Genomic DNA, 24,151 nt, shown 5'->3' with positions numbered 1-24,151 from the left:
ATGACCTACAGCTATTTGTTTTTCGGTTCACACAACTCAGATTTTTCTTGTAAAAAATCTGGAAGCTTGGTCAATAGCAGGCCCTTTTCCTGCCAATCAGCACGTAGTCTCCACCCCTCTGCAACACAACCCTATTGTACTGAGCCAGCCCACTCTGCTACTTCACCTGCCTGCTTCTCTCTGCATCCCACCTGCTCTCCCGCGTGCAGGCTGTTAAAACTAAATGAGTACAGCTGGGCGAATCATTTTACATTACCCCAAAGCAGCTGGCTCTTGAAAAATGGTTGTTGCTTTCTACAGCTAGAAACTATGCCGAGTCTGTGAAGACTTCTTGGTGTCCCCACCTATATAGGTTCAGTGGCAATAATATCCTTATTGTTTTCTATTCCTTTAAATTTGATATACCTTCTATCTAGCCACACAAAATCGAATGTCATTCCTCACAACGAAGAGAGCAATTTTCAAAACCTGCTGCTTAATAGCCTCCCCGGCAAACACAGGATAACCCAGGCCAGGATAGGTGCTGAGGAAACCCCACTGCCTTTACTTGGCCATGCAAGTCCTAACAAGGCCGGGCTGGTCACACGAGGGTTATCCCGAAGAGCAGGACACCCCCACGCTGTAAACGGGCAGGTTGTCTCACCTGTGAAACAACCGGATTGATTCAAAAGTAATTCCTGGCTTGGGGTTCCAGATCCACTGGGATCTGCCGATGCTGCCTTGGGGGTCTGGGTACCCTTCCCAGCATCCGAGAAGCTCACTGCAAAGGGTGCATTTCTCTATCATCTGGATGCAAATGGCCGGTTTATTTGTTTCCGCAGGAAAAATTTATCTGTTTACTTTAGTAGCGTGCAAGCTCTGGGGGGCAGTGAGCTATGCCTGCCTGTCAGAGTTGTTAAACACAAACGCATCTACTGTTGGGTAGAGAAAACTTTTAATAATAAAGGAGCATTGGAGGAAATAATAAACATTCGTTTTGGCAGCCCCAGAAGTCCACCCACTCTCTTAATTTGGAAAGAGCTCTTCGCCTGCCCCCAGCTAAACGATTCCCTTCAGGCGTTTTTCGCTCCTGCTACCCCGGCAGTGACAGGGAGGAGTTCTGGACTTACGCTGGTCTGTTGCACTCCCGGACAGCGCTGCGGACGCCCCCTCCACACGTTCTGGAGCAGGTTCCAAACGGAGTCCAACTTCCCCAGGATCCATCAATCGCGGGGGGCTCCATTTCTTTGGGAACACAAAATCCAAACTTGCAGTGCTGTATTTAATAAGGGAACAATGAGGGAGAGCTCGGTGCTGAGACATTGCAGGACCCGCTGTCCTTCCAATACACCCTGTTCTAACTGACTTCCAGGTGCCGGTGGGAAAGGCTGCAGTGCCATCAGCTATGTGAGTGATGGACCCTGTAGGGCTTTTAATCTCCGACTTATTGATTTTAGGCTGAGTCTTCATTTACAACTGGCTTGAATAAAGCTGGCCAACGAGTGGTCGGCTCCAGGCTGGTCAGGGTGGCCAGCTTCGAGGTGCTCAGTGAGTCAACGTGGAGAAATAAGGAGTGGAAATGGACACACTGGCTGTAGCCAGAGCCAAAACGAGTTACTGGATTTGCAGAGCAAGTCTCCAATAACAAGGCCCAGAGATGCTGCGAGCCTGTTAAAATACAATGCTTTACTGCTTCCCATGGATTTGAAAACCCATTTTTTAATGAAACAGGAAAGAAAAAAGGCTAGTTCCAGGATTCCTATATGATCACTCCACAAGGCACGAGGACACACGAAAGCCAAATGGACACATTACAGAGAGCCCTGAGCTTTATTGCTTTTTCGTTACTAATGGTTTCACATTCTCCAGCCCCGAGCAGGAAGGAGGCCATGGTGTTTACAACAAAACAAAACACAAAAGTCCTCAGCAGGACAAGGGAGGCCAAGAAACCATCTCAGGCCTCTGCCATGGCCGGCGTGAGGCCTGACACAAAGCCGAGGCCACTGAGCAGGGGACAAAGGGAGGGTGGCAGCCCAGGCGGCAGGAGGGTGATGCCCCGCAGCTCACGCAGGTCTCCAGGCAGAGCGAGTGCGACTTATCCACAGGGAGGGCACAGGCCTGGAGCCAGGAAGGCCAGGGGGAGGGGGTGGGGGGGGGCGGGAGGAGGGGTGGGCGTGGGTTCATATTTGGGGAAAGTGAGCAAAAAGAGGCAGGTGAAGGTCCCAGTCTGAATGGCTGGTCCCAGGAAAGACTTGGTGAACGAGTGTAATTAAACTGTCTATTCTGCTGTGTCTTCTCCCTCGTAAGTAACTTCTCCGAGTATCTGAGGACTCGTCCCTTTCCCTGGGCTGTTTGGCTGAGACCTAAAAGGTTCTGCCTCCAAAGAATCCTGGGCAACTCGGTACCCAAGACATGTGGGCAGAGGCAGAGGTGCCCACAACACCCCTGAAGCCACTTCCCATGCGCCTCTACCCTGGTCTTGAACATTCTGGGCACACACGCACTAGGGATAAATGACAGCGGCAGCTGTCCAGGCAGCGGTCGCCAACTGGTGGCCCGTGAGGTCCGAAAGGCTGGCGACCGCTGGTCTAGAGCGCCACTCCCCAAGGAGAATGCGACTTGAGTCACATCTTTAAGCCAGACTAACAGTTCCTAGAAGCCGCATTAAAACAAAAAGAAAACGGGAATTAATTTTAATATCTCTTATTTAGCTCAAAATATCTGAAACGTTATTATTTCTATATGTATAATCAACACAAAATTATAAATGAGTTTTTAAATCCTTTTGTCCATCTAGGTCTCAACACCTGGCGTGTTTTTCCACGTAAGCACATCTCAGTTCAGACTGACATTTCAAATGCTCACCAGCCGCACGTGGCTAGTGGCTGCCATTCTGGACAGCACAGGGACAGGTGTACAGCAAAAGTCTAGTTTCCACTAACAGCGCTGTGCCCTTCGGGGAGTCACTGAACTCTGCTTCCACAGATGAAAAGCGACCAAAGTTGTCTTGGAGTGTAACAGGGCACAGTGCATCTAAGCACCCACTACACAGCTGAGCACACAGGGACCAGACTTAGAGTTAGCAAAAATAATGGCAAACATTTGCACTTAATATTTGTCAGGCCCTGTGCTAAGCATTATTAACTTACTTAACATCCATATTAACTTACTTAACTCTCACAGCACACGACAAAGTAGTACTGTTAATTACCCCCGTTTCTACAGAAAAGCAAGGGAAGGAACAAAGGGGTTTAGGCAAAACCTCAGTAAGAGGCAGAGCCTAACCATTAGACCATCTGACTCGAGTGCACCCCTAGCTGTGACACATGCTGCCTGTCTCTCCATTGTGAGCAAATGGGGCCATTCTGACATCTAAATAAAGACTGAAATTTAAAATAAAAGCAAATTAATGGTTTGGTAAATCTAAGTTGTCTACTTGATATCCACTCTCCCTTTCATCCTTGGTACAGACTCTGTATATCCCCCGATTCTTAAACAGATAAGAGTGGTCAAAGAGATGTTAGCAGGATTCACTGGGTGAGATTCTGGGAAGGTTCTTTGCCCCTTTGTTCCTTGTCCTTTGGCTTCATTCTGCCTGGAACTCAGACTTGATGGCTGGAGTTGCAGCAGCTATTTTGTGACTTTGAAGATGAAGACCATTTGCATGTGATAGTGGAGTAGAAAGAAATTAGGAGCCTGGGTCTCTGATGATTTGGGGGAGCTGCCACAACAGCTCCATAACCTGTTTCAATGTGGACTAGTTTTTTTGTGTCAGAAAAAAAAACAAGATGCAGTTTGCTTACACTACTATAACTGGGTCTGACCTGGACAACATTTCTAATGAATATATAATTGAGGTCATAGCTATTGCCCAAATTCAGCCTTCCAGTCTTGGTGCCAGATACACAGTTTATAAATTCCACAAAGTAAGGAAAAAGTTCCTATGACGATTCATGGAGTTTAATAATAAGAAATTGCCTGGATATATATTTTTTTCTCCTTTTGACACTGTTTGCAGTCTGTTGCTCTCTCTATTCTATAGACGCTACTTCCATAGAAGAACAAACAGTAAACTTCAGAGAAAAATGCCAGAGTGCTACCTTTCAGCACTGCACGCAAATGTCCTAACATGGTCCCTTTAAAAAAGTAAGCTTCTAATTGAACACTGGTCTACAAAGGAAACACGTCTTACTGATGTGACCGTGGACAGGTATTCAGAGGAGAGGAAGAACCTCAGAGGAGCAGGGGACTGCCTCAGGTGACAGAGGCTGGGAATCGTGGCTGTTTGGCAAATATGTACCAAGATAGTCTATTTTTCCAGGCAAAGCTGACAAACAATAATTACATATTGGAAGAGCCCTTACATCATAACAAATCATTAAGTGGCTGGTAGAACCCCAGCCAAGATATAGTCAGCTTTTCCTAAAAGTGTCCAGATCCATTTAAATGATATTCTACCTAAATAATCGCCAAGTCGCTTCAAAAAAAAAAAAAAAAGAGGTTGGAAAAGGGACTTGGGGATCAATTTTGTGCCAAGCAGGCTTAAAACAGAAGTTTCAAACCTGGGACTCACAAACAGGGCTTAAATAAAAATGTTAATGGACTTAACAAGAGAATGGGGAAAATAAAGAGACAGAGACGTTCATCACAATAACATTTGTCAGCAGCTCGGGAGAGCTCCCTGCAGAGGGAGCAGGGCGGGATGAAGAGAAAGGAAAAAAATGAACCCCTCCGCCAAGGGAGGCTGAATTTGCTAGAGGAAAGTGTATGGTTTTACTGCCAATTCTATAAAAACAAAATGAAGAACACACAGAATTTCTATGCCAACATCTCTGGCATTTGTAAAATGCATAAATACTCTCCAGGCAAATAAACACACATATATCCCCAGTTCTTTAGTAAAAGCTACTAGACTCGGACACTTTTCCCCACTTTCCTAAAACACAACTAGAAAGGTCCCCATCATTTTCTCTGCAGAGTTGCTGCCCAGAACGTGTTCTGAATCTGCCCTTGGAATGCCCTGAAGTCCCTCATTCTTGCTGAACTGGAGCACACATTGAAAAAGCCTTCTGAAAGATCTTCCACATTTCCCATCCCTCAGGCATAAGATTACCCTGCAGCCCCTTATCATCTGCGTCTGCTACAAAAACAGAAGATTGGAAAAGGACACAACAGACATCCTCCCACGTTCTGTGTTCCAGGATTGAGTGGGATACCATGTCACTACATGGCACTTGGCAGCCTGTTTATGACAACTTACTAAATGTAATTCACTGAGTCATATTATTGAGAATCCTTCTTTGTTAGAGTTTCTTAAAGCAATAGCATGTGTCAGAAATGGACATACTGGGTGGGTACATCAGATTGACTAAGAACCACAACACAATGCTAGTGATTTTTCTGAGATTAAGCAGGTTCGATGTAAGTAACGTAGTTGACTGGCTCTAAGTCAAGCCCACTCACCAAGTCGTCAACAGGGTATCATGTCTACTGGCATCTCCCACCAACTGGTGGCAGCTGTCAGGGCCACTGTGTTTAGGACTCTGAGGCCTCTTCATTTCATAACGATGAGTGAATTCCTAAAGGCTGCCATGAAAACCCAAGAACCTATTCCCCACTCAAAGCTATGACCCTCTGGCCATCAACACGTTGAGTTAAATGTCCCACGAAAAGTGCAAGATTCGCTTTGACCAAGGAGATATATTTCTTTTTAAGCTAATAAAAGGTACAAAGGTGGCTGTACCTATGTCTGCATGTAGCTTTGGTGAGGTTGTCACTGGGGAAAGGTGTATACTTAATTGCTGAAGTCCTAGCCATTAAGAAGTGATAAGTTGAACTGATTCAGTCACCAAGACAAGTATACTTAATTGTTGAAGTCCTAGCCATTAAGAAGTGATAAGTTGAACTGATTCAGTCACCAAGACAAGTAAAAAATCACCTTCATTGTAATTTTGTATTGAACTTTTGTGTTTTTCAAATAATGTTCATGTCCTCCAGCTTATGTAACTATTACCGCCTGAGAGATGAGCGAAGAAACCACTAGTCCTCCTGTTTGACCAATAGAAACTGAAGCTCAGTTACGGCCCCTTCAGACCAAACAGAGGCGGGAGTTCCGGAGGGCAGGGGCTCAGGAGTCGGGGACTCTGTCCTGAATGAACTGTGAGATGTTGGGCAAGCCGCTTCTTTTTCTGTTCCCTATCTATAAAATTGGGGAAAAGAGAATTCCGTTCTGTCATCTCTTTAGGACCCCTTCCATGGAAACTGGTGCTATTGATTCCATAAGGAAAAGTGGAGGGAAAAAATGTGAGATGAGAATAAAATATTAAAAGCGAGCAAAGTAGACAATGGGAAGAAGAGAGAAGACAGGAAAAATATATGTAAGAAAGACAAAGGACTCAGAATATAACCCAGGAGTTGCATCATTGCTGAGTGAAATCCATTTTCCATATGGATTAAAAAAATCAGGGTTTATATGGGTTAGAAAACACTTTCTAACCAAATTTTTGGGTGATGATGATATCACTAATAGTTACTTTTTTTTTTTTCTGAGATGGATACCAGGTGAAGCAAGTTGCATTAATCATGCTCCTAGATGCATGGGATATTGTTATCATCGGGCCATGCAAGTAGCATATTTTGTGTGGTTACTAACATGTGGGAACCAACCGAGAATTTGGACTTGGATATATCCCAGGTAACATCATCACTTCTTAAAGGGACAAAGGTTGGGAAAAGCCTGGCATCCCAGTAGTGAACACAGTAAGTTTACTGTATTTCTCCGTTACTTTGGTTTTAAGATGTTTCAGCATATATGAATAGAATTCCATTGCCACCTCCAAAAGAGACAGAAAGAAGAAAAAGAAAGATTACCTCACATTAAATGTACCTATACATTAAAAAGCACACTGGGGTTTCAGAAATATCAAAATGAGAACAAGTATGTCTTAAAATGGAGGTAATAGTTATAGCCATGTGCATTGGACCAATATTAAGCAACAATTTTAAGTTATCACCATTTTCAATAGTAAAACGAAACCTTTTGCCTCAAAAAAGTATCCTACATGCTAAAACACGCTGCATTAACAGCCAACGGCGGCGACTGGCCCTGCAGCCGAAACCTTGCCCATTTCTGCCCCAAGGCAGAAGGCAGGGCTGGGGCGTTACTTGCCTTTCCAGGCGCACACTCGGTGCCATCGGCCCAGGGCGTGTGCTGAGTCTGGCAGCCTTTGCTGTTTATATCCGCTCCGTCCGCGTTACTGCACCAGAGTCGTCGGCACTGCATCTGCTATTTCAGTGACATGACAATCAGAGACAACATGATTAGATGACAGCAAACAAGGCCAGCATTACGTCCAGTTAATGTTTTGCCAATGTTACAGAATTGGTTGAAAAGGGGTTTGATTTCTTGGTATGATAAGTGACCAAATATTCCGAGGGACACAGAGGCCAGCTCCTGAGACACATGTCTACTGCTGGCAGGACGTGAGATGGTGTGAAAAGGGGGCTTCCGTGCATCCAGTGCGACTGGAGATCAGGTGTTGGGATTAGCTGCGATTTCACTTTAGGTTTGGCCTGACCGCAAAACTAGTGCTTTCTTCTGGTAGGCTGCATAATTCCACAGTCATCGGATGACTCCTTTCTAGGGTGTCAGGAATTATCAGAGGGAAAAAGGGACAAACTATTGTGAACATTTCAGACTTACAAAAAGTGCAAACAGCCACATAATGGATAGCCATGGACCCACCACCCAACTAAAGAATGAAAACCTCACAGGCCCAGCTGAAGGCCTGGTACATCCCTCCTCAGTCCCAATCCCTTCCCCTTCTCCCAGAGATGACCACTGTCCTGAGTGGTGGCCATCCTTTCTTCGCTCGCGTTGCTTTGACCCCAAATGTATGTTATACATTTCAACTTGAAACAAACAATAGCATTCAGCATTTCAGGATATGCTCATAGGCCTTGCAACTTGCTTTCCCCCTCTACACACGCACACAGTATGTTTTAGATTTACACAAGTTGATATAGTTAGCTCTATTTCAGGACATACATTTTAAAGAACTTTTTCCTGATTATTACACTAAACCATGCTCATAATAGAGACATTTAGAAAGTACTAAAATGTTATTTTATTTTATATTAATCTTCACCCAAAAATGTTTTTCATTGATTTTTTTAGAGAGAGTAGAAGGGAGGGATACATGGGTGGGGGGGGAGAGAGAGACACATCAATGTGAGAGAGACACATTGGTTGCCTCCCACACACACCCCAACTGGGGCCAGGGATTGAAGCTGTAACCCAGGTACATGTCCTCGACCAAGATTGAACCCAAGACTCTTTAGTGCATGGGACGATGCTCTAACCACTTAGCATACCACCCAGGGTGAATAATTTATTTATTAAAAAAATAGAAGAGCCTCAAACTACTCAGTCTTTCCTGTAGCTTCTTGGCTTTTACAGTTGAAAACATGCTCTACAAAATAATTATTTATCCTGTTATTTTAACTTAAAAGATATCAGGATCATGTTTCCAAGTGTAGTTAATTTTTAATTGTTGTATAGTATTGCACTAACTAGAGACACCATAATTGGCTCAACATTTCTATTATTGGGCATTTGGATTACTCCTAAAGTTTACTATCAAGAATAACACAGAAATGAATATAATCATGGATAGATTTTACTCAAAATATCTTATTATGTATTTCCATGGAATCACTGTACTTCCCAATTCACCATGCTATTTCTGAAATTTCTCCCAGCAAAACGAACAAACACATATACCCAGTGAGATAAAATGGGGCACCCCAAAGAAGCACAGTTCAGCTCCTCTGAAATCTGAGGGCCACTGGATCATATCATTGGTCCACATGTCCACAACACATACATCAAAATGCCACACACCCACCAGCTGAGCTACCACCAGAAATGATTTCACAGGAACAGCTTTGATGAGCTAAAACAGGGAAACAGGTTTGTCTCATGCGTTACTTTTACTGAATCTAGAAGAATTCCTCTAATAAAGGTCAACTAGACAGGTCAATGGGCACGAGAAGAGACGAGGAGAGAGAAGGGCTGAGCTCGGCCATCACCAGCTCTGCACCCTGTCCTCTGTGAGCATCTCCTGTTGGACTGTCCCAAGAGGGAAATGGGAAAGTGCGGAGAAAGCACCATCTACCAGTGAACACTGTGACTACTTATCACCTTCGTCATTTCTACTTCCATTAAGAGTCAATGGACCATTCTCAACTTTTCCATGGGTGGTTTATATTAGGGTGAAAATCTAATGGAAAACTACGAATAAAAAGAAGTCCAGAATCAACCCCCAAACACTTACCATATATGGGCACAGCTGATAACCTTGTCCAAAAATCAGTTCACATTGTTTATTCACATTGTAAAGGAGGCCTGGCAGTTGGTAAGGCAAACTGTAGGGTCTGTATCCAGGTTCGTTAAGCAAACACTCGCCGTAACCAGTGCTATGGAAAGCAAAAATACAGATGGTGAGTGTGGTGGGTGACTCATGGCTTGTCAACACCTCCAGTTGAAAGGGAAGGCCATCTGCCATTGTAATGGTAGGGTGGACAGTTCCTTTTTTTTAATTTTAAAAATATATTTTTATTGATGTCAGAGAGGAAGGGAGAGGGAGAGAGAGATAGAAGTATCAATGACGAGAGAGAATCATTGACCAGCTACCTCCTGCACGCCCCACACTGAGGATTGAGCCTGCAACCCGGGCATGTGCCCTTGACTGGAATCCAATCTGGGACCCTTCAGTCCACAGGTTGCCGCTCTATCCACTGAGCCAAACCGGCTAGCGCAGGACAGTTCCTTTCTTATATCTGTTTTATTCTTTTCACCCAGGGTTAAATCTAGAAGCTGAAGTTATATATTTTGGTGTATACTTGTTTGTACTCTGATTGGCTATGTATACAGCCCAGCTAGTAGGAAAGATGTATCTGTTATAGCATTCATCACATTTCAGGGCAATTATCTTTTTGTTTTTAATTTTGTTACAATCTTTTCCAAAAGACTGTAAGTTCTTAGCAGCAAAGATAGTGTCTTTTTCATCTTCCATAACAACCGATGTTTAGTAAATGTTTGTTGAATAGATGAGTGAGTTAATTAACAACTTTCTTGAGAAACACCTTAGGCCACCTGATTAAGAGGAAAACCAGTAGCCCTCCAGGCCTTTTGACTTTTCTACAAACACTTCTGGAAAATTCACACCCAGTGAGTTCTGACTAATAAAGCCCTCTCTTTCCTGTGGTTGCAGAAATATACACCCAATGACCTCCGGACAATCACTTAACCTTTCGTACTTCTGGGAGAGAAAAGCAATAAGTCCGTGACACAGGGATATTGTACAATGTAATTGGATCTGTGAGCACCCTGGCAGGAAGCTTAAAAAACAAAACAAGAAAAGAGCGGAGAGAAAGGAGAGAGAGGAGAGAGAGAGATCGGTCCTCCATTCAACAACAGGAAGTTGTGCTGCAATTTTCATCCACCACATAACTTCTTTGGGATTGCCTCACTATCCTACCCCTCTCCAAGCCAAAATGACGAAGTTAAAGCCCATAAATATTTGTGGACTTTCTTCATCATATAATCACATTCATGGTCCCTCCCCCAGGATCGGAACAGATTTCCTAACTTTACCAGGAATAAAGCAACATTTACACATTCTCTGTAAGGTTCAATTTTCTTTTTAGCTCAGTCTGTAATCTTTTGAACTCGGGCAAAGACATGAACTGCACAGATGGCAGAGTATTTTTTTTTCCTCCTCCAAGGAATGTCAACAAAAAAACAACTAAAAAAAATGCTTAGCTCTACAATTTTCCCCCCACAATTAGATTACTACACGAAGGCCAGATACCAGAAGTCTGTGCTACAAGAAAGTTCAAGTCTTACTCTAAAAATTCAGTGATGTATTTTCGACTACACTTTGACCACTTCCAGGGCATGGTGTAAATGTTCAATGTTGGAGCCATGACCTGCTGGGGACTCTTGGCTCCGTCTTCTTTGCACTTATTGCTGTCGTCATGAGGCATATTAAACCTAAGGCCAACGAGACAAGGATGAGAATGTCAATAAATACCAAGGGATCAAGCTGTTATCATTGATTTCAAGAATGCACCTGTCCAAAAACATTTTTATTAACTGATGAGAAGCATTTGTCATCCCAGAAACATCAGTTGTATGATCAACATACCATTCTCAGCTCGATAACTACCCATTGGCCAACAAGCTCAGAGGGCTGTCCTGTCTGCATGACTTTCCCCAATCACAAGTTTAATGCATATGAATAATTTAGCATGTAGGGAGGAATTTACTTCACTAGCTCATCTTGAAAGTGGAAATCAGAGAGTTAGAAGTGTGTAGACTTGCTTCATATAAAAGTAGAAGCTGGGATAAAAGTCTGTGAGGTCCAGCCCATTGATTTCTCATGTGTTTGGTTTTCTTTTTCTTTCAAAAATGTGGGTCCCATGCCTGGCCGGCATGGCTCAGTGGTTGAGTGTAGACCTATGAACCAGGGGGTCATGGTTCAATTCCCGGTCAGGGCACATGCCTGGGTTGTGGGCTCGATCCCTAGTGTGGGGCGTGCAGGAGGCAGCCGATCAATGTTTCTCTCTCATTATTGATGTTTCTAACTCTCTTTCCCTCTCCCTTCTTCTCTGATATCAATAAATATATATTAAAAAACATTTGGGTCCACAATAATTACCAGATGGAATAACTGCCTAATGGAAATTGTAGGATGGAAAAACTCGAACTGTCTTGTTTGAACTTAAAAGGAGTTCTTAATGCTTACAAGTCGATTTTCTTAAAAGAATGACTGCCCAGGTTTCTAGTTTCTACTACCTGTACCACCAAAGCCAACCCAAGCCAAGCATCCAAATCGACTTTAGCTGTTGAGTTCTCTGTTGTGCAAAGGGGCTGGTGTTTACTCCCCACCCCCCACCAGAGCTTGACTAAATCCACTCTATTTCATCACGTAATCAGAAAACTTCTTTTCATTCAAATATCAGGCACATTTGCTCAACGCAGGGGCTAGGTAATAATACATATTCATTAAGCACTTACTAACCAATAATAACCAAAACTTTTTTTTTTTTTGCATTCACAACACACAGGACAGTGTGTTAAATGTGTCAGATGCTTTTTTTCACGTAATTACCTATTTGACCCAATGAATAATACAATTACTATCCATGTTTTACAGGTAAGGAAACTGAGTTGTAGAGGTTTAATTACTTGATTGAGGTCGTAAGGCTACTAAGATGGGGGAACTGGGATTGGAATCTGCTTTAGTCTGGTTCTAAAACCTCTTGTTTGGGAGTATATACAAACGATAGTCCCTCTTGTTAGATGAGTTGTGATGATTTGTCAGGAATATTGTGGAAAGGTTTCTATATCCAGAAGACACTGAATTACCTCCCCATCTTCCTTTTCCACTCTGTGTCTATGGACATTCTGGTGCAAGAGGGGAGGGGCTGTTTGTGAGGCATCCAATGACACTCAACAGATACAAGAGCAATTGCTCTCCCCGCCCTCTCCCCCTCCCCTCCCCCCCACCCCACCCCGAATGGCTGTGTTGGGATTTTTATCATCAGAAACACCTTAACATGTAATTGTTAAAAGGTTCAGTAGAAAATCTGTGATTTTCACTTTCCTTCACTGTGAGTAAACCTAACTTCATGAGACAAAGCATCAAAATAAAAAGAATTCATTAAAGGGTTAGGAATATACTTTTCGTTTAACTAATAACTCACCTCATCCACCAGATTTCATATTTCACTTTCTGATACTTTTGAGAAGTGGTATATATGTATTGTGCCCACTTCACAGGTAGGGAAACAGCATACAATTTCAAGTCAAGCAGAATGTGGAACCATTCAGTCCAGAACTTGGTCTCTGGCTCCCAAACGACCTCTGCCTGAAAGCAGGTACCCCAGCGTAGTACCGCCAGGTCAGGCCCAGAGGAACAACAACCCCTACCTGTGCGACTGGTGAGGACTAAAGGGCATCATGGAAGTGAAAGCCCCTCTAACTATGCCGCCGACTTGGGTTTTGTGCAGGGAAGATGTTTGTTAACTATGCATTGAATTTTCTCAACAGCTGAAAATAATTTAGTTTTTGCTACTCAAAATTCTCACTTTCCTCAAAATGTCAATGTTATACACAGTCTAAAAGAAGTTTATAAGCTCTTGTTGGAAGGAAATTAATAATATTTCTTCAAATGGTACACTTTTCTTAGCCATATGTTGGGGAGAAATGTTAGTCTGCTAATGGAAATTTTCCACCCTTTGAATGCCTTCCTATTTGTAACTTTTCCTATTCCATTCCCTAGGAAAGGAACAGCAGCCCTGTTGAAATGCCACCTAGTCTTCACGGTTAAATCTACCCTCCTACCTACACTCCCAAAGAAATGTATTACATTTTATGTAAAATAAACAAATATTCCTAAAAGATTCTGTTAAAATAGGTTTGGGAAAACCAAGTTAAACAAAATCAACAGTTTACTATAGAACTTGTCAGAGCCTTTATTTTGTACCATTTAGCCCTGTGACTCCAACCAGGGACAGACTAGACAAACATTTTTTAAACTCACATGACTGCTAAACTGATAAGAACAGATACTACATTTGATCTTAGCCATAAGGCTGAGAAGCGACCTGGAGAGTATGTGAAATACGCCAGTCAGAGAAAGATGAATGCCATATGATCTCACTTATATGTGGAATCTAATGAACAAAATAAACAAAATAGAAACAGACTCATGGATACAGAGAACAAACTGACTGACAGCTGTCAGAGGGAGTGAGGGGGTGGGAGACTGGGTGAAAAAGGTAAAGGGATTAAGCAAAAAACAACCACCACAACTCTTAGACATAGACAATAGTATGGTGATTACCAGAGGGAAAGAAGGGTGTGGGGGAGGTAGAAGAGGGTACAGGGGAGATAAAGGGCGATGGAAGAAGACTTGACTGGGTGGTGAACACACAGTACAATATACAGGTGATGTATTATGGAATTGTACACTTAAAACCTAAATGTCACCCAAAAAAATTCAGTAAAAAAAGAAAAATTTTAAATCACTTTTACAAAACTCATTTTTCTCCCTGTAATAGCATGGATGGACCTAGAGCAGTGGTTCTCAACCTTCCTAATGCCATGACCCTTTAATATAGTTCCTCATGTTGTAGTGACCCCCAATTTCATTGTTACAAATTGAACATAATTAAAGCATAGTGATGAATCACAAAAACGGTATGTAATTATATATGTGTTTTCTGATCGTCATAGGCAACCCCTGTGAAAGGGTCATTCGACCCCCAAAGGGGTTGTGACCCACAGGTTGAGAACCGCTGACCTAGAGGGTATTATGCTGAGTGAAATAAGTGCGACAGAGAAAGACTTCGCTTATATGTGGAATCTAATGAACAAATAAACACACAAACAAAATAGAGACAGATAACTGTTAGAGGGGAAGGGGTGGGGCTGGGGAAAAAGGTGAAGGGATTAAGAAGTACCAATTGGTGGTTACAGAACAGTCACAGGGATGTAAAGTTCGGCACAGGGAACAGAGTCACTAATATCATGATCACTAGTATGTGATAACTAGTATGTGATAACTAGTCTGGGGCCAGGTGGGCACTTGAAGTGGCAGGGAGACCACTCTGGAAAGTACATGCTTTTCTAACCACTTTGCTGTACACCTGAAGCTAACATAGCATAACCCTGAATGTCAACTGTAATTGAAAAATAAAGAATATCAGACTACAAAACTTTTGTTTTCACCGACCATTCTTTTGGAAATGGTGTTCAAATTCCTGTGCTTTGGGAAACACTGGGGGGATCAGTAGTTTTCAAACTGAGTTCCAATAAATCCTCGAATTTCATGACAGCATTTGAGAAACCAAAAGGACAGAGAGCAAGCTGACTAATGGAACTCTGGCCACCACAGCTGCTTAACGAAAGCCAAGTTTTTGTGCGCTATCAATATTGGGTATCTGATCACATTTCCTTTAGAGAAAAGAAAAGGCGTATGCTCTTAAAATATGCTTGAAAGGTGCTAGTTTTGAAATATACCCATTCTATGTTGAACTGAAGTGGAGAGATACCTATCTATCTGCCTTGCTTTAGCCTAGCACTGCACACTGCACAGAGGTGCCTTCGGAAGCCTGGTGGATGATCGAGCTTGCTTCACAGATGATTTCAGTTATGAAGTTAACATCTGACATGAAAATTGATATGCAACTCCATTAGTGACATCTGAGAAAATGATTTCAAAAAGATGTAAGTAATTTAATTATTACTTATGGAAAGAAAATGATGCAGCTCAAATAGCAGAATAGTTTCTAGCAAATTTACACTATTTTGCCACATGTTCTAACCATGCTCTGCCTCTAAAAGAACAAAAGGAAAAACCAGTTTCACAATGACCACTCAGTGACCAAAATTCATGTTTTCCTTGCTCTCTCTTTGTTCATTCTCTCCCATGACAGAGGCGTATCCCTGTCTGAATTATAGGCATATAACCAGAAGCAGGGAGGATTTGGATTTGTGAAAATCTCATGAGCTGGGCAATGATGGATCTTCCTTGACAAAGATGTCAAGCCCTCCTCCTCCGATTCCCAGTAGGAAGGGAGAAGATTAGACTTTTCATAGAAAACGTGTGCAATTAAACCAAAGATCCGCAGGGGCTGCGGCCAAAGAGGGTGCACGGCATTCACTCAGCTTTCCGGAACCAAAGTCACTTCTCCCTTCAAGGGTCAAAGTGTGTCAATCCTGCAAATTCTACTGTGACTCGAGAAGTGTCTTGCCCTCGAAAGGCAAGGAAAGGCTCACTGTGGCAGAGGAAGAAAGTTTAGGTCACTCTGAACTCAAGGAAAATAGGGAAAGGAAACATACAGATGGCCCAGTTCATGGGCTATGGTAAAAGCCGTGCTCAATCCATTATCTTCGCTAATAGAACAGCTTCTGGAGGGGTCACAAAGGGTTCCCAGTTCAGCCAGACCTATGGGAAGGAAAGAACAAGGGTTTACTTGAACAGGCAGTTGTGGCTTAAGAGTGAAAACATGCAGGAAAGGGTTGGAGCGCAGAGGACCGCACAGCCGACTCACCTAGGGTGTCACACTTGTCCTGAGCTCTGCAGATGTCCTGTCTGAAAGCAAAGCACACTTAGGGCCTTGACGACACCAGAGAGGAAACATCCGTACCAGCCACCACTTCAGAGCCTTCCAGGCCTCACAACACACCCGCAGTCGGGAGGGGGTTACAAAACCACTGATTTCAGGATAGAAAGCCACATGGAAAGGCCTCCTGCTGCCTCAGGGGTGGCCTGGGACCGCAGAAACCTTTCCGACCAGGGTTTTTCCTCATACACCGAGGAAGTGATTCTAGTTAATGCCAAAGACTCCTGACAACAGGCCTCTCCTCTGTGCTCATGAGTGCGTGCCTGGGAGCGAATCCGAGGCGCATGGTGGCAGCATGGCAAGCCAGCGGGCCTCTTTTCTGCACCAGACAGTTTTTGAGAATATTTTCTAGGTAGCAGCTACGATTTAAACATTGGGAGAGTTTACTTTATAGACAAATGCATATCTCCGACTCCTTGCAAAATCGCAGAAATTGGCAGCACTGGACTGTACCCCGCCTGGTAACAACAGGCTCCATCTGAAGAGCCGCTGGCCCCCTAGAAGGCCACTTTCTTTCAGGCCTGCCCAACGCAGCACCTTCGGGTAAGTGGTCCCCAACAGGGGTGATTGTGTGCTCTCCTCCCCCACCCCGACCCACCCCCGCCCTCACAGGGCATTTGGCATCCTCTGTGGGCTGAGGATACTGTGGGAGGTCACAACTGAGAGGAGGGAATGCTACTGGTCAGTAATGGGCAGAGACCCGGATGCTGCTAGGCATCCTGACATGCACAGGACGCCTCACAACAGAGTTATCTGCTCCCAACTGCCACAGTGCTGAGGCGGAACAGCCTGGTCCCGGGGGCTGGCTGCCGGGAGCCTACACCTCCCATCACCTTGCCTGGAAACTGCGAGATGAGAAGCCTCAGGACTGCGTACCTCGTGATCAGAATGGCAGTATCGTGATGGATCGCACCTGTGTTGTTCTTCTGCCACTGGCAGAATTTCCTTAATGTCGTCTGGGCATTAAAAGAGATGGGCGGTCCCTCCTAAGCACAGAAAAGAGTGATGGTTGGTTGTTGTACCGATTGCACATGCCGTTTCGGATACAGAGAGAAGAAAGAAGAAAAAAACTTGATTACCTGTTCATTATGAATCACAACTAAGTTCACAACAACAATATTAATTAAATTTCCAATAGTGGGGTCTTTATAGATAGAGGCTACCTGCAACCGAGATAAATTTTTCAAAGTTAATTGTGAACTCTGTGTAAGCAGCAAGCAATTCACTTCTTATGTGTGGCTCCACCTAATTGTACATTTCATGCAGCATATGCATTTTTCAGTTTTGAATTTTCATTCATTCATCAAACACTCATTAAAACTATCTTCATAAAATTATTCATAGATGGACGTTTTAAATAATAATAAATTCTAACACATTTAAGTTTTAAGGTACTTTCTTTAAAAATTGCTTGGCCATGCATCTTAATAGTTCTCAATGCCAAAATACTGGATATTAACTTTGACCAAGCTCCTTCTTCCCAGTTGAAGTCCCGGATTGCCAAATTATGGATCTCACATTGTCCACGTCTTTGCCAATATTGCTGCTCTGCATGCTTACCACACATCTGTATTCTCCACAACCCGGTACCTAGTTTTTTCACCCATATTGTTTGAGAGCTAACATTCACTGGATGCTTCTCGTGGACTAGACCCTGCTGAAAACTGCATATGCATTTAGTCTCCGTAATACCTGTGCTAGGCATCATTCTAACCTCTACCCAACAAATGAAGAAATGAAGGCTCAGAGAAATGAAGTAACTCATCCAAGTCTATATACCAGTGGTTCCCAAATTTATTTGGCCTACCACCTCCTTTCCAGAAAAAATATTACTCAGCGTCCCCTGGAAATTAATTTTTTTAAAAATTTTAATAGCAATTAAACAGAAAGATATATGTATTAATGTTTCTACCTTTTTCGTAAAATATAGTAAAGAAAGGTATAAATTAGAAACATTGAAGTTTGAAATTATGAAACTATTTATTGAACTCAGAATAGAAAGGTAATACAAAAAAAGTTAAAACAAATGCACCTGTGGCCATCACCGCCCCCTGGATCGCTGCAGCGCCCACCAGGGGGCGGTAGCGCCCACTTTGGGAATCACTGCTATATACAGTGGCGAGTAGCAGAGCCAGAACTCTTAACCTCTGTCAACTTGACCTAAGCGCATGCTCACAATTGGAATTCTTAGGACAGGTCTGAATTTATGGGTTGGAAGTGGAGTTGAGTCTGTGTAAGGTCTGATTAGATTTTTCTTTCTCTGCTCCAGGACAGAGAAGGCTGGGACACGGAGGACTGAGCATGGCAGAGGTGGGTCCCGGGAGGGTGGAGGGGAGGCAGGCTCCGGTGTGGGGTGGAGAGCACCAGGGACTGATTCACAGCAGTGAGGGAAAGACAAGGAGAGCCATAGGCCAAGGAGCAGGAAGAAGAAACTCTAAAGCAATGTTCCCAAACATGGTTGCTTTCCACATTCGTTTGAGGAATATATAAAAAGTAGATTCCTGTTCAAATAAATTAAGGCCAGTGAAGGGGGGCAAGATCATAGGGACTGCTATAGAAAACCATCTCCAGCCCTAACTGCTTTGGCTCAGTGAATAGAGCAAGGGTCCCAGGCTCGATTCCGGTCAAGGGCATGTACCTTGGTTGCGGGCACATCCCCAGTGGGGAGTGTGCAGGAGGCAGCTGATCGATGTTTCTCTCTCATCAATGTTTCTAACTCTCTATCCCTCTCCCTTCCTCTCTGTAAAAAATCAATAAAATATATTTTAAAAAAAAGAAAACCACCTCCAATATTTCAAGAAAAAAGCAATGTGTAAAACAGTCCAGGACAATTCTGCATTTCTGTTGAGAACCAGTTGTAAATGCATACATATATGCTTAAGAAGTGTTGAGTGCCATCTGATACGGTAGCCACTTGCCACGCATAGTCACTGAGCACTAGAAACGTGGCTGGTCCCAACTGAGATGTGCAGTGAGGATAAAACATCCTGGATTTTGAAGGCTTAGTATGAAAAGTATTAAAATATCTCATTAATAATGTTTGAAGGATATAAAATAAAAATGCATTATTAAAATTAATTTACCTACTTGTTTTATTTCATTCGGCTACTAGAAAATATAAGATTATATATGTGGCTTACATTGTATCTCTATTGGGCAGAGCTGTTTAGAAACATATCCAAAAAAGCTTACTAATGGTTGCCTCTGGGAAGGAGTGGAAGCATGAGTAGGGAACAAGTTATTTATTTATTTATTTATTTATTTATTTATTTTATATATTTTATTGATTTTTTTACAGAGAGGAAGGGAGAGAGATAGAGAGTTAGAAACATCAATGAGAGAGAAACATCAATCAGCTGCCTCCTGCACATCTCCTACTGGGGATGTGCCCGCAACCCAGGTACATGCCCTTGACCGGAATCGAACCTGGGACCCTTCAGTCCGCAGGCCGATGCTCTATCCACTGAGCCAAACCGGTTTCGGCGTTATTTATTTTTTTAAAGGAAACAATGACTTCCTTATTTTGTCAATCCTCACCCAAGGATATTTTTCCATTGATTTTTAGGGAGAGTGGAAGAGAGAGAGAAAGACAGAGAGAAACATGGATGTGAGAGAAACACATTGATTGGTTGCCTCTTGCACAAGCCCAACCAGGCTGGGGAGGAGCCTGCAACCAAGGTATGTGCCCTTGACTAGAATCGAACCCGGGATTCTTTGGTCCACAGGCCAACACTATCCGCCGAGCCAAACCGGGTAGGGCAGAACAAGTTATTTTTCATCAATGAACTTTTATGTTAGATTTTTAAAAATTATGCAAATGTATTGCTCTTTCAATTCAAAATGGGCATAGGAAAATAGAGGGAGAGATTTCTAGGCCCCACCCGAGGGCTAATTAGAACCCTGGGGAAGAGCCTAGGTGACTGATTCACAGCCAGCAGCGGAAGCCTCGAGACTCACACCTGGCTGTGCGAGCTCGCCTGTCAGACAGAGTGCTGGTCTCAGCAACGGGACGAGCCAGATGTCACATCAGTCTCCAAGCCTTCACAGGACCATGGGCAAGTGACCCACCTCCTCTGAGGCTCAGTTTTCTTATTTATAAAATAGGGATGATAATCCTACCTAGCAGAGTTGCCCGAAGGTTTAGAAATTATGCCTTTTAAGTAACAAGCACATTGTCAAATGATCACAGAACAAACACTCAATGATAGCCATGACTGTTACAAAACAGCAACCAATGAACAGTCTATGTTCTTTCCAGTCACTTGCCTGAGTCGGTGAAATGCCAGCCCTGAATGATCCTCCAAAGCCCTGCATGGAAGCCCCCCTCACCCCATGGCACCTGTAGGGGCTCATGAATCAGGTTCTTTTATGTGTACTTACAATTGACATTAAAGTTAAAACATAGTGTTGAAGATTTGCTCCATGGAATGAAATCATTTTTCGGTCTGCCACCACCATCACTTCTACAAACCGTGGGTAGGACAAGGAACGCTTTGTTCTTCTGTGGGTCCTCTGCTCTCTCGCGCTGTCCGTCTTGTTCCCATAGGCAGACAGCGCCTTTGTTGCGAAGCCGCTCTTGAGCACTGCCACGTCGTCAGCCAGGCTGCTCCTTCCTGCCCGTTCCCTCGCTCTGGGTTTCCTCCTGTCCTTACTGGGACTATCCCGGTGTTCTGTAAGAAATCAGAGGCATGCATTACATGTCAAGCCACATCTACTTCATATTAAGAACTGAACTGGACGCATCTTGAAATAATGCCTCTCACGTCAAATTGCATACAAAATCAAGTTCAACACACTTCAGACTCTACCGATGAACCTCAATCTGCACTCTCATCTAAATGACTAAAGACGTGAAATTAGGCTCCCCTGAAGTTTCCAGAAATGCTCATTTAAGGTATTAGACAAGAAATCAGGCCTGAGTTTAACAATTGCAAATGATTCTTTTCATTTGGTAACAAAAGTCTTGCTGGCATTTAAGCAGTTTCTATTCATTGTTCTTTGGCATATAGTAAGGGCCAATGGCAGCCAGAGAGCTCTAGAGAATGGAAATGGAGATATTTCATATACACCACCTCAGATATTCACTAAGATACAGTATAAAGAGGTCTGAGAGGTGGGCAGCCTAATAGACAACACAAAGGAACTATAGACAATGCATGACAAGGTAGACATAGTATTATTCTATTACTGTATTTGATCATTATGATATGCAAAATTTAAGAATAGAATCACTGCTATTCAACGCCTCTGAATTTCAGAGCTCAGTTAAGAAAGTTCATTAAACTCAGAAAGTGTGAACAAATAGTTGGGACCATGATGCATAAGAACAGAGAGCTCTAGTCAGTTCCAACTCATGCCCTGCCCACCAGGATTCTACACAACCTGACTGCTCACAGTGTGGTCCTTGGACCAGAAGCACTGGCAACTCTTGGAAACTTGTTAGAAATGCAGACTCTCTGGCCCCACTCAGCACCTGGTAAATCAGAATCTACAGTTTAACAAGATCTCCAGGTGATTCATATTCATGTTAATGTTTTGAGAAGCACTAGCCTCAGTCTCGGCTTGCAGCTTGTATTGCTGGTGAGAATATTCAATTTCATAGCCATCAATCACACAATAAACAGAATAAGCATAAAAGCGCCTGCCACAATATGCTTTGAGTAATACCATGATTCAATCAGTTATCTTGCCTATCAGTTTATAAATGTGCTTGTGTGTGGGCCAGGAAGAAAGTTCCTTTTGCCCTTCCAGGTTCTTCTGGCTGGTCTAGATATTACATTAACATGAAGCACTTTAACAAGAGAAAATAGCCAAATTCAGTTACATACATATGTATGGGAACCTCATGTACATGAGATAGTCAGAGACCTCCCCCATACATGAGAGGTTCAGAGACAAAAAGGTAAAATGAGATGTACATGACATTCTGAGCTAAGGAGGAGGTAAAGAGCCTTGGGCGTCAGAGGGGAAAAAGTCAATCATTGGAACATAAGAGCAGCAGCTGTGAGTAGTTAAGTGTTGGTCTGTCCTATGCATAGATCATAAAGTCATTTCTGGCGATAACTCTAATATGCGCAAGGCCCTTAATATAGATTCTTTAGGGAGAGGAAAACGTTTCTTGCGAGCCTGTGGGGTCTTGACTGCCTTCAGCTCAAAATAATTCAAGTGCCAAAGGGGCACATCCTCGGGAGGCCTGTTCTGCACCCCTTCAAATGCCGCTAGCTGTAGTCTGAAAGAGTCCACAGAGTTGTACAACTAAGAAGTATGCTTACCTAAGACACGGGGATACAATTTCTTACACCACTAAGCATATATGACAACAAAAAAGTTAAATTATAAGAGGCTTGACTTTTTAAGGGTGCACATATTTCATCTTTATAACCTATTGCTAAAACAATCAATTTAGGCCAGGATGTGTCTTTTGCCCAAGTTGAGTATTTTAGCTGTTGTTAAAACAGTCCAAATTATCAAATAAGTTCTACGTGGTACAGCTACAGATCACAGGACTAGCCCAAAGCCTGGCACACAGGATCCAACATTACATTCTTGTCTTCAGTTCTCTTCTTTAAAAGCATATTCATGGATGTGTACTCATGCCATATGGGCAATTAGGCTGTCATTCCGTTTTTAAATCATCAAGCGATTACAGAACAGGTACTGCAATGTACCAGGTATTGAACTTGGATCTTTTGGGTATGTTCTCTCACAATTCCTCTCAGACTAAGAAAATTAACCTCTATTTTATAGAGGAGGAAGATAAATCTCAAAGATATTGAGCAATTTGTCCAGAGTCACAGAGCTGGAAGTGGTGGCATGAGGAATCGGGCATGGATTTGTAAACAACCTAAGCAGTACTCTATTAGGTCAGATTTCTGAAAAGCTTGGAATTGAAATGGACTCAAGGTTTGATGGATAGTTTCCAAAAATTCAGAATCTGAATTAGAAGACAGCACCTGGTAGATATTTCCACAAAAGTTAGCTTCTTATAAAAGAAGCCATGTTGAATCTGATATTTTTAAATGCATAAGAAAATATGTCGCCCTAGCCGGTTTGGCTGAGTGGATAGAGTGTTGGACTGCAGACTGAAGGGTCTAGGTTCTATTCCGGCCAAGGGCACATGGCCAGGTTGTGGGCTCGTTCCCCAGTAGGGGGCATGCAGGAGGCAGCCAATCAATGATTGTCTCTCATCATTGATGTTTCTATCTCTCCCTCTCCCTTCCTCTCTGAAATCAATAAAGAAACACATTTTTTTTTAAAAAAGAAAAGATGTCACTTATTTTGTAAAAAAATAATCCCTGTTTAATGTTTTCTGTAAATATTTTAATACAATTTATTATAATCAGTAAAGTTTCAAATGTTTAAAGTCTCATTTTTCTATTCTCTTTTTCATTAATTTCTGCTCTATTTTCTTCTTTCTGCTTGCTATATGTTTAGTTTTCTCTTCATTTTCCAGTGTCTTCAAGTGAACTTGTTGGCAGCTGAAAAAATGGCAACAGGTGTTAGACAGGTGGAGTCAGAGAGGACCTTGGTTCAGCAATCTTAGTTCTTGAGTTCCGCTAAGAAAGAATTCAGAGCCAAGACTCAAACTGTAAGAGAAAGTTTATTTAGAAAGTCACAGAGGTAGAAGTGAGCCATAGAAGAAATGGGCCCAGGAAACAGGTTACAGAGGCAAAAGAAGGGCCCTTGGAGCTGAGAAAAGAGACAAGGAAAACGTGCCTGGGAGGAGGAGGAGGGGGAAGGCAGATGCTGGTGTGCTCCATAGAGAGAGCCCAACTGGGTCCTCTGCCTTGAGGGTATTTATCTGGATGTCTCAAGGGAGGCTCCCAGTAGACTATTCATCAACGTTCCAGGTGTGTCCTTTCCAGGTCAAGGTCTCTACTCATTGGTAGGCACCTGGGCAGAGGGTCATTAGTCCACACGGGTAGAGTGTCATTTATCTGGTGTTGCTGCTTTTCTGGGCCTGGAGCTGAAACAC

At 43.0% G+C, this 24,151-nt stretch overlaps 1 protein-coding gene and 1 non-coding gene across 2 annotated transcripts in view; both read right to left on the bottom strand.

The window, feature by feature from the left end:
• Window positions 1-24,151, bottom strand: part of ADAMTS9 (ADAM metallopeptidase with thrombospondin type 1 motif 9) — a 162,070-nt gene that overhangs the window by 112,443 nt on the left and 25,476 nt on the right. The window contains 9 exon segments of the mRNA XM_023754048.1: window positions 1,110-1,255; window positions 7,148-7,264; window positions 9,315-9,456; window positions 10,889-11,035; window positions 15,893-15,998; window positions 16,105-16,145; window positions 17,053-17,162; window positions 17,256-17,339; window positions 20,557-20,846. Coding sequence (XP_023609816.1) covers window positions 1,110-1,255; window positions 7,148-7,264; window positions 9,315-9,456; window positions 10,889-11,035; window positions 15,893-15,998; window positions 16,105-16,145; window positions 17,053-17,162; window positions 17,256-17,339; window positions 20,557-20,846 — 1,183 coding nt within the window.
• On the bottom strand, window positions 13,459-13,653 carry LOC111826126. Its single transcript, XR_002829369.1, has one exon. It is a non-coding gene; the product is annotated as a U2 spliceosomal RNA (small nuclear RNA).

This window comes from Myotis lucifugus, unplaced genomic scaffold (assembly GCF_000147115.1).
Source record: "Myotis lucifugus unplaced genomic scaffold, Myoluc2.0 scaffold_55, whole genome shotgun sequence".
In the NCBI taxonomy this organism is placed as follows: domain Eukaryota; kingdom Metazoa; phylum Chordata; class Mammalia; order Chiroptera; family Vespertilionidae; genus Myotis; species Myotis lucifugus.
Note: the sequence above shows the minus strand (reverse complement) of the source record. Positions and strands in the feature narration are given on the sequence as shown.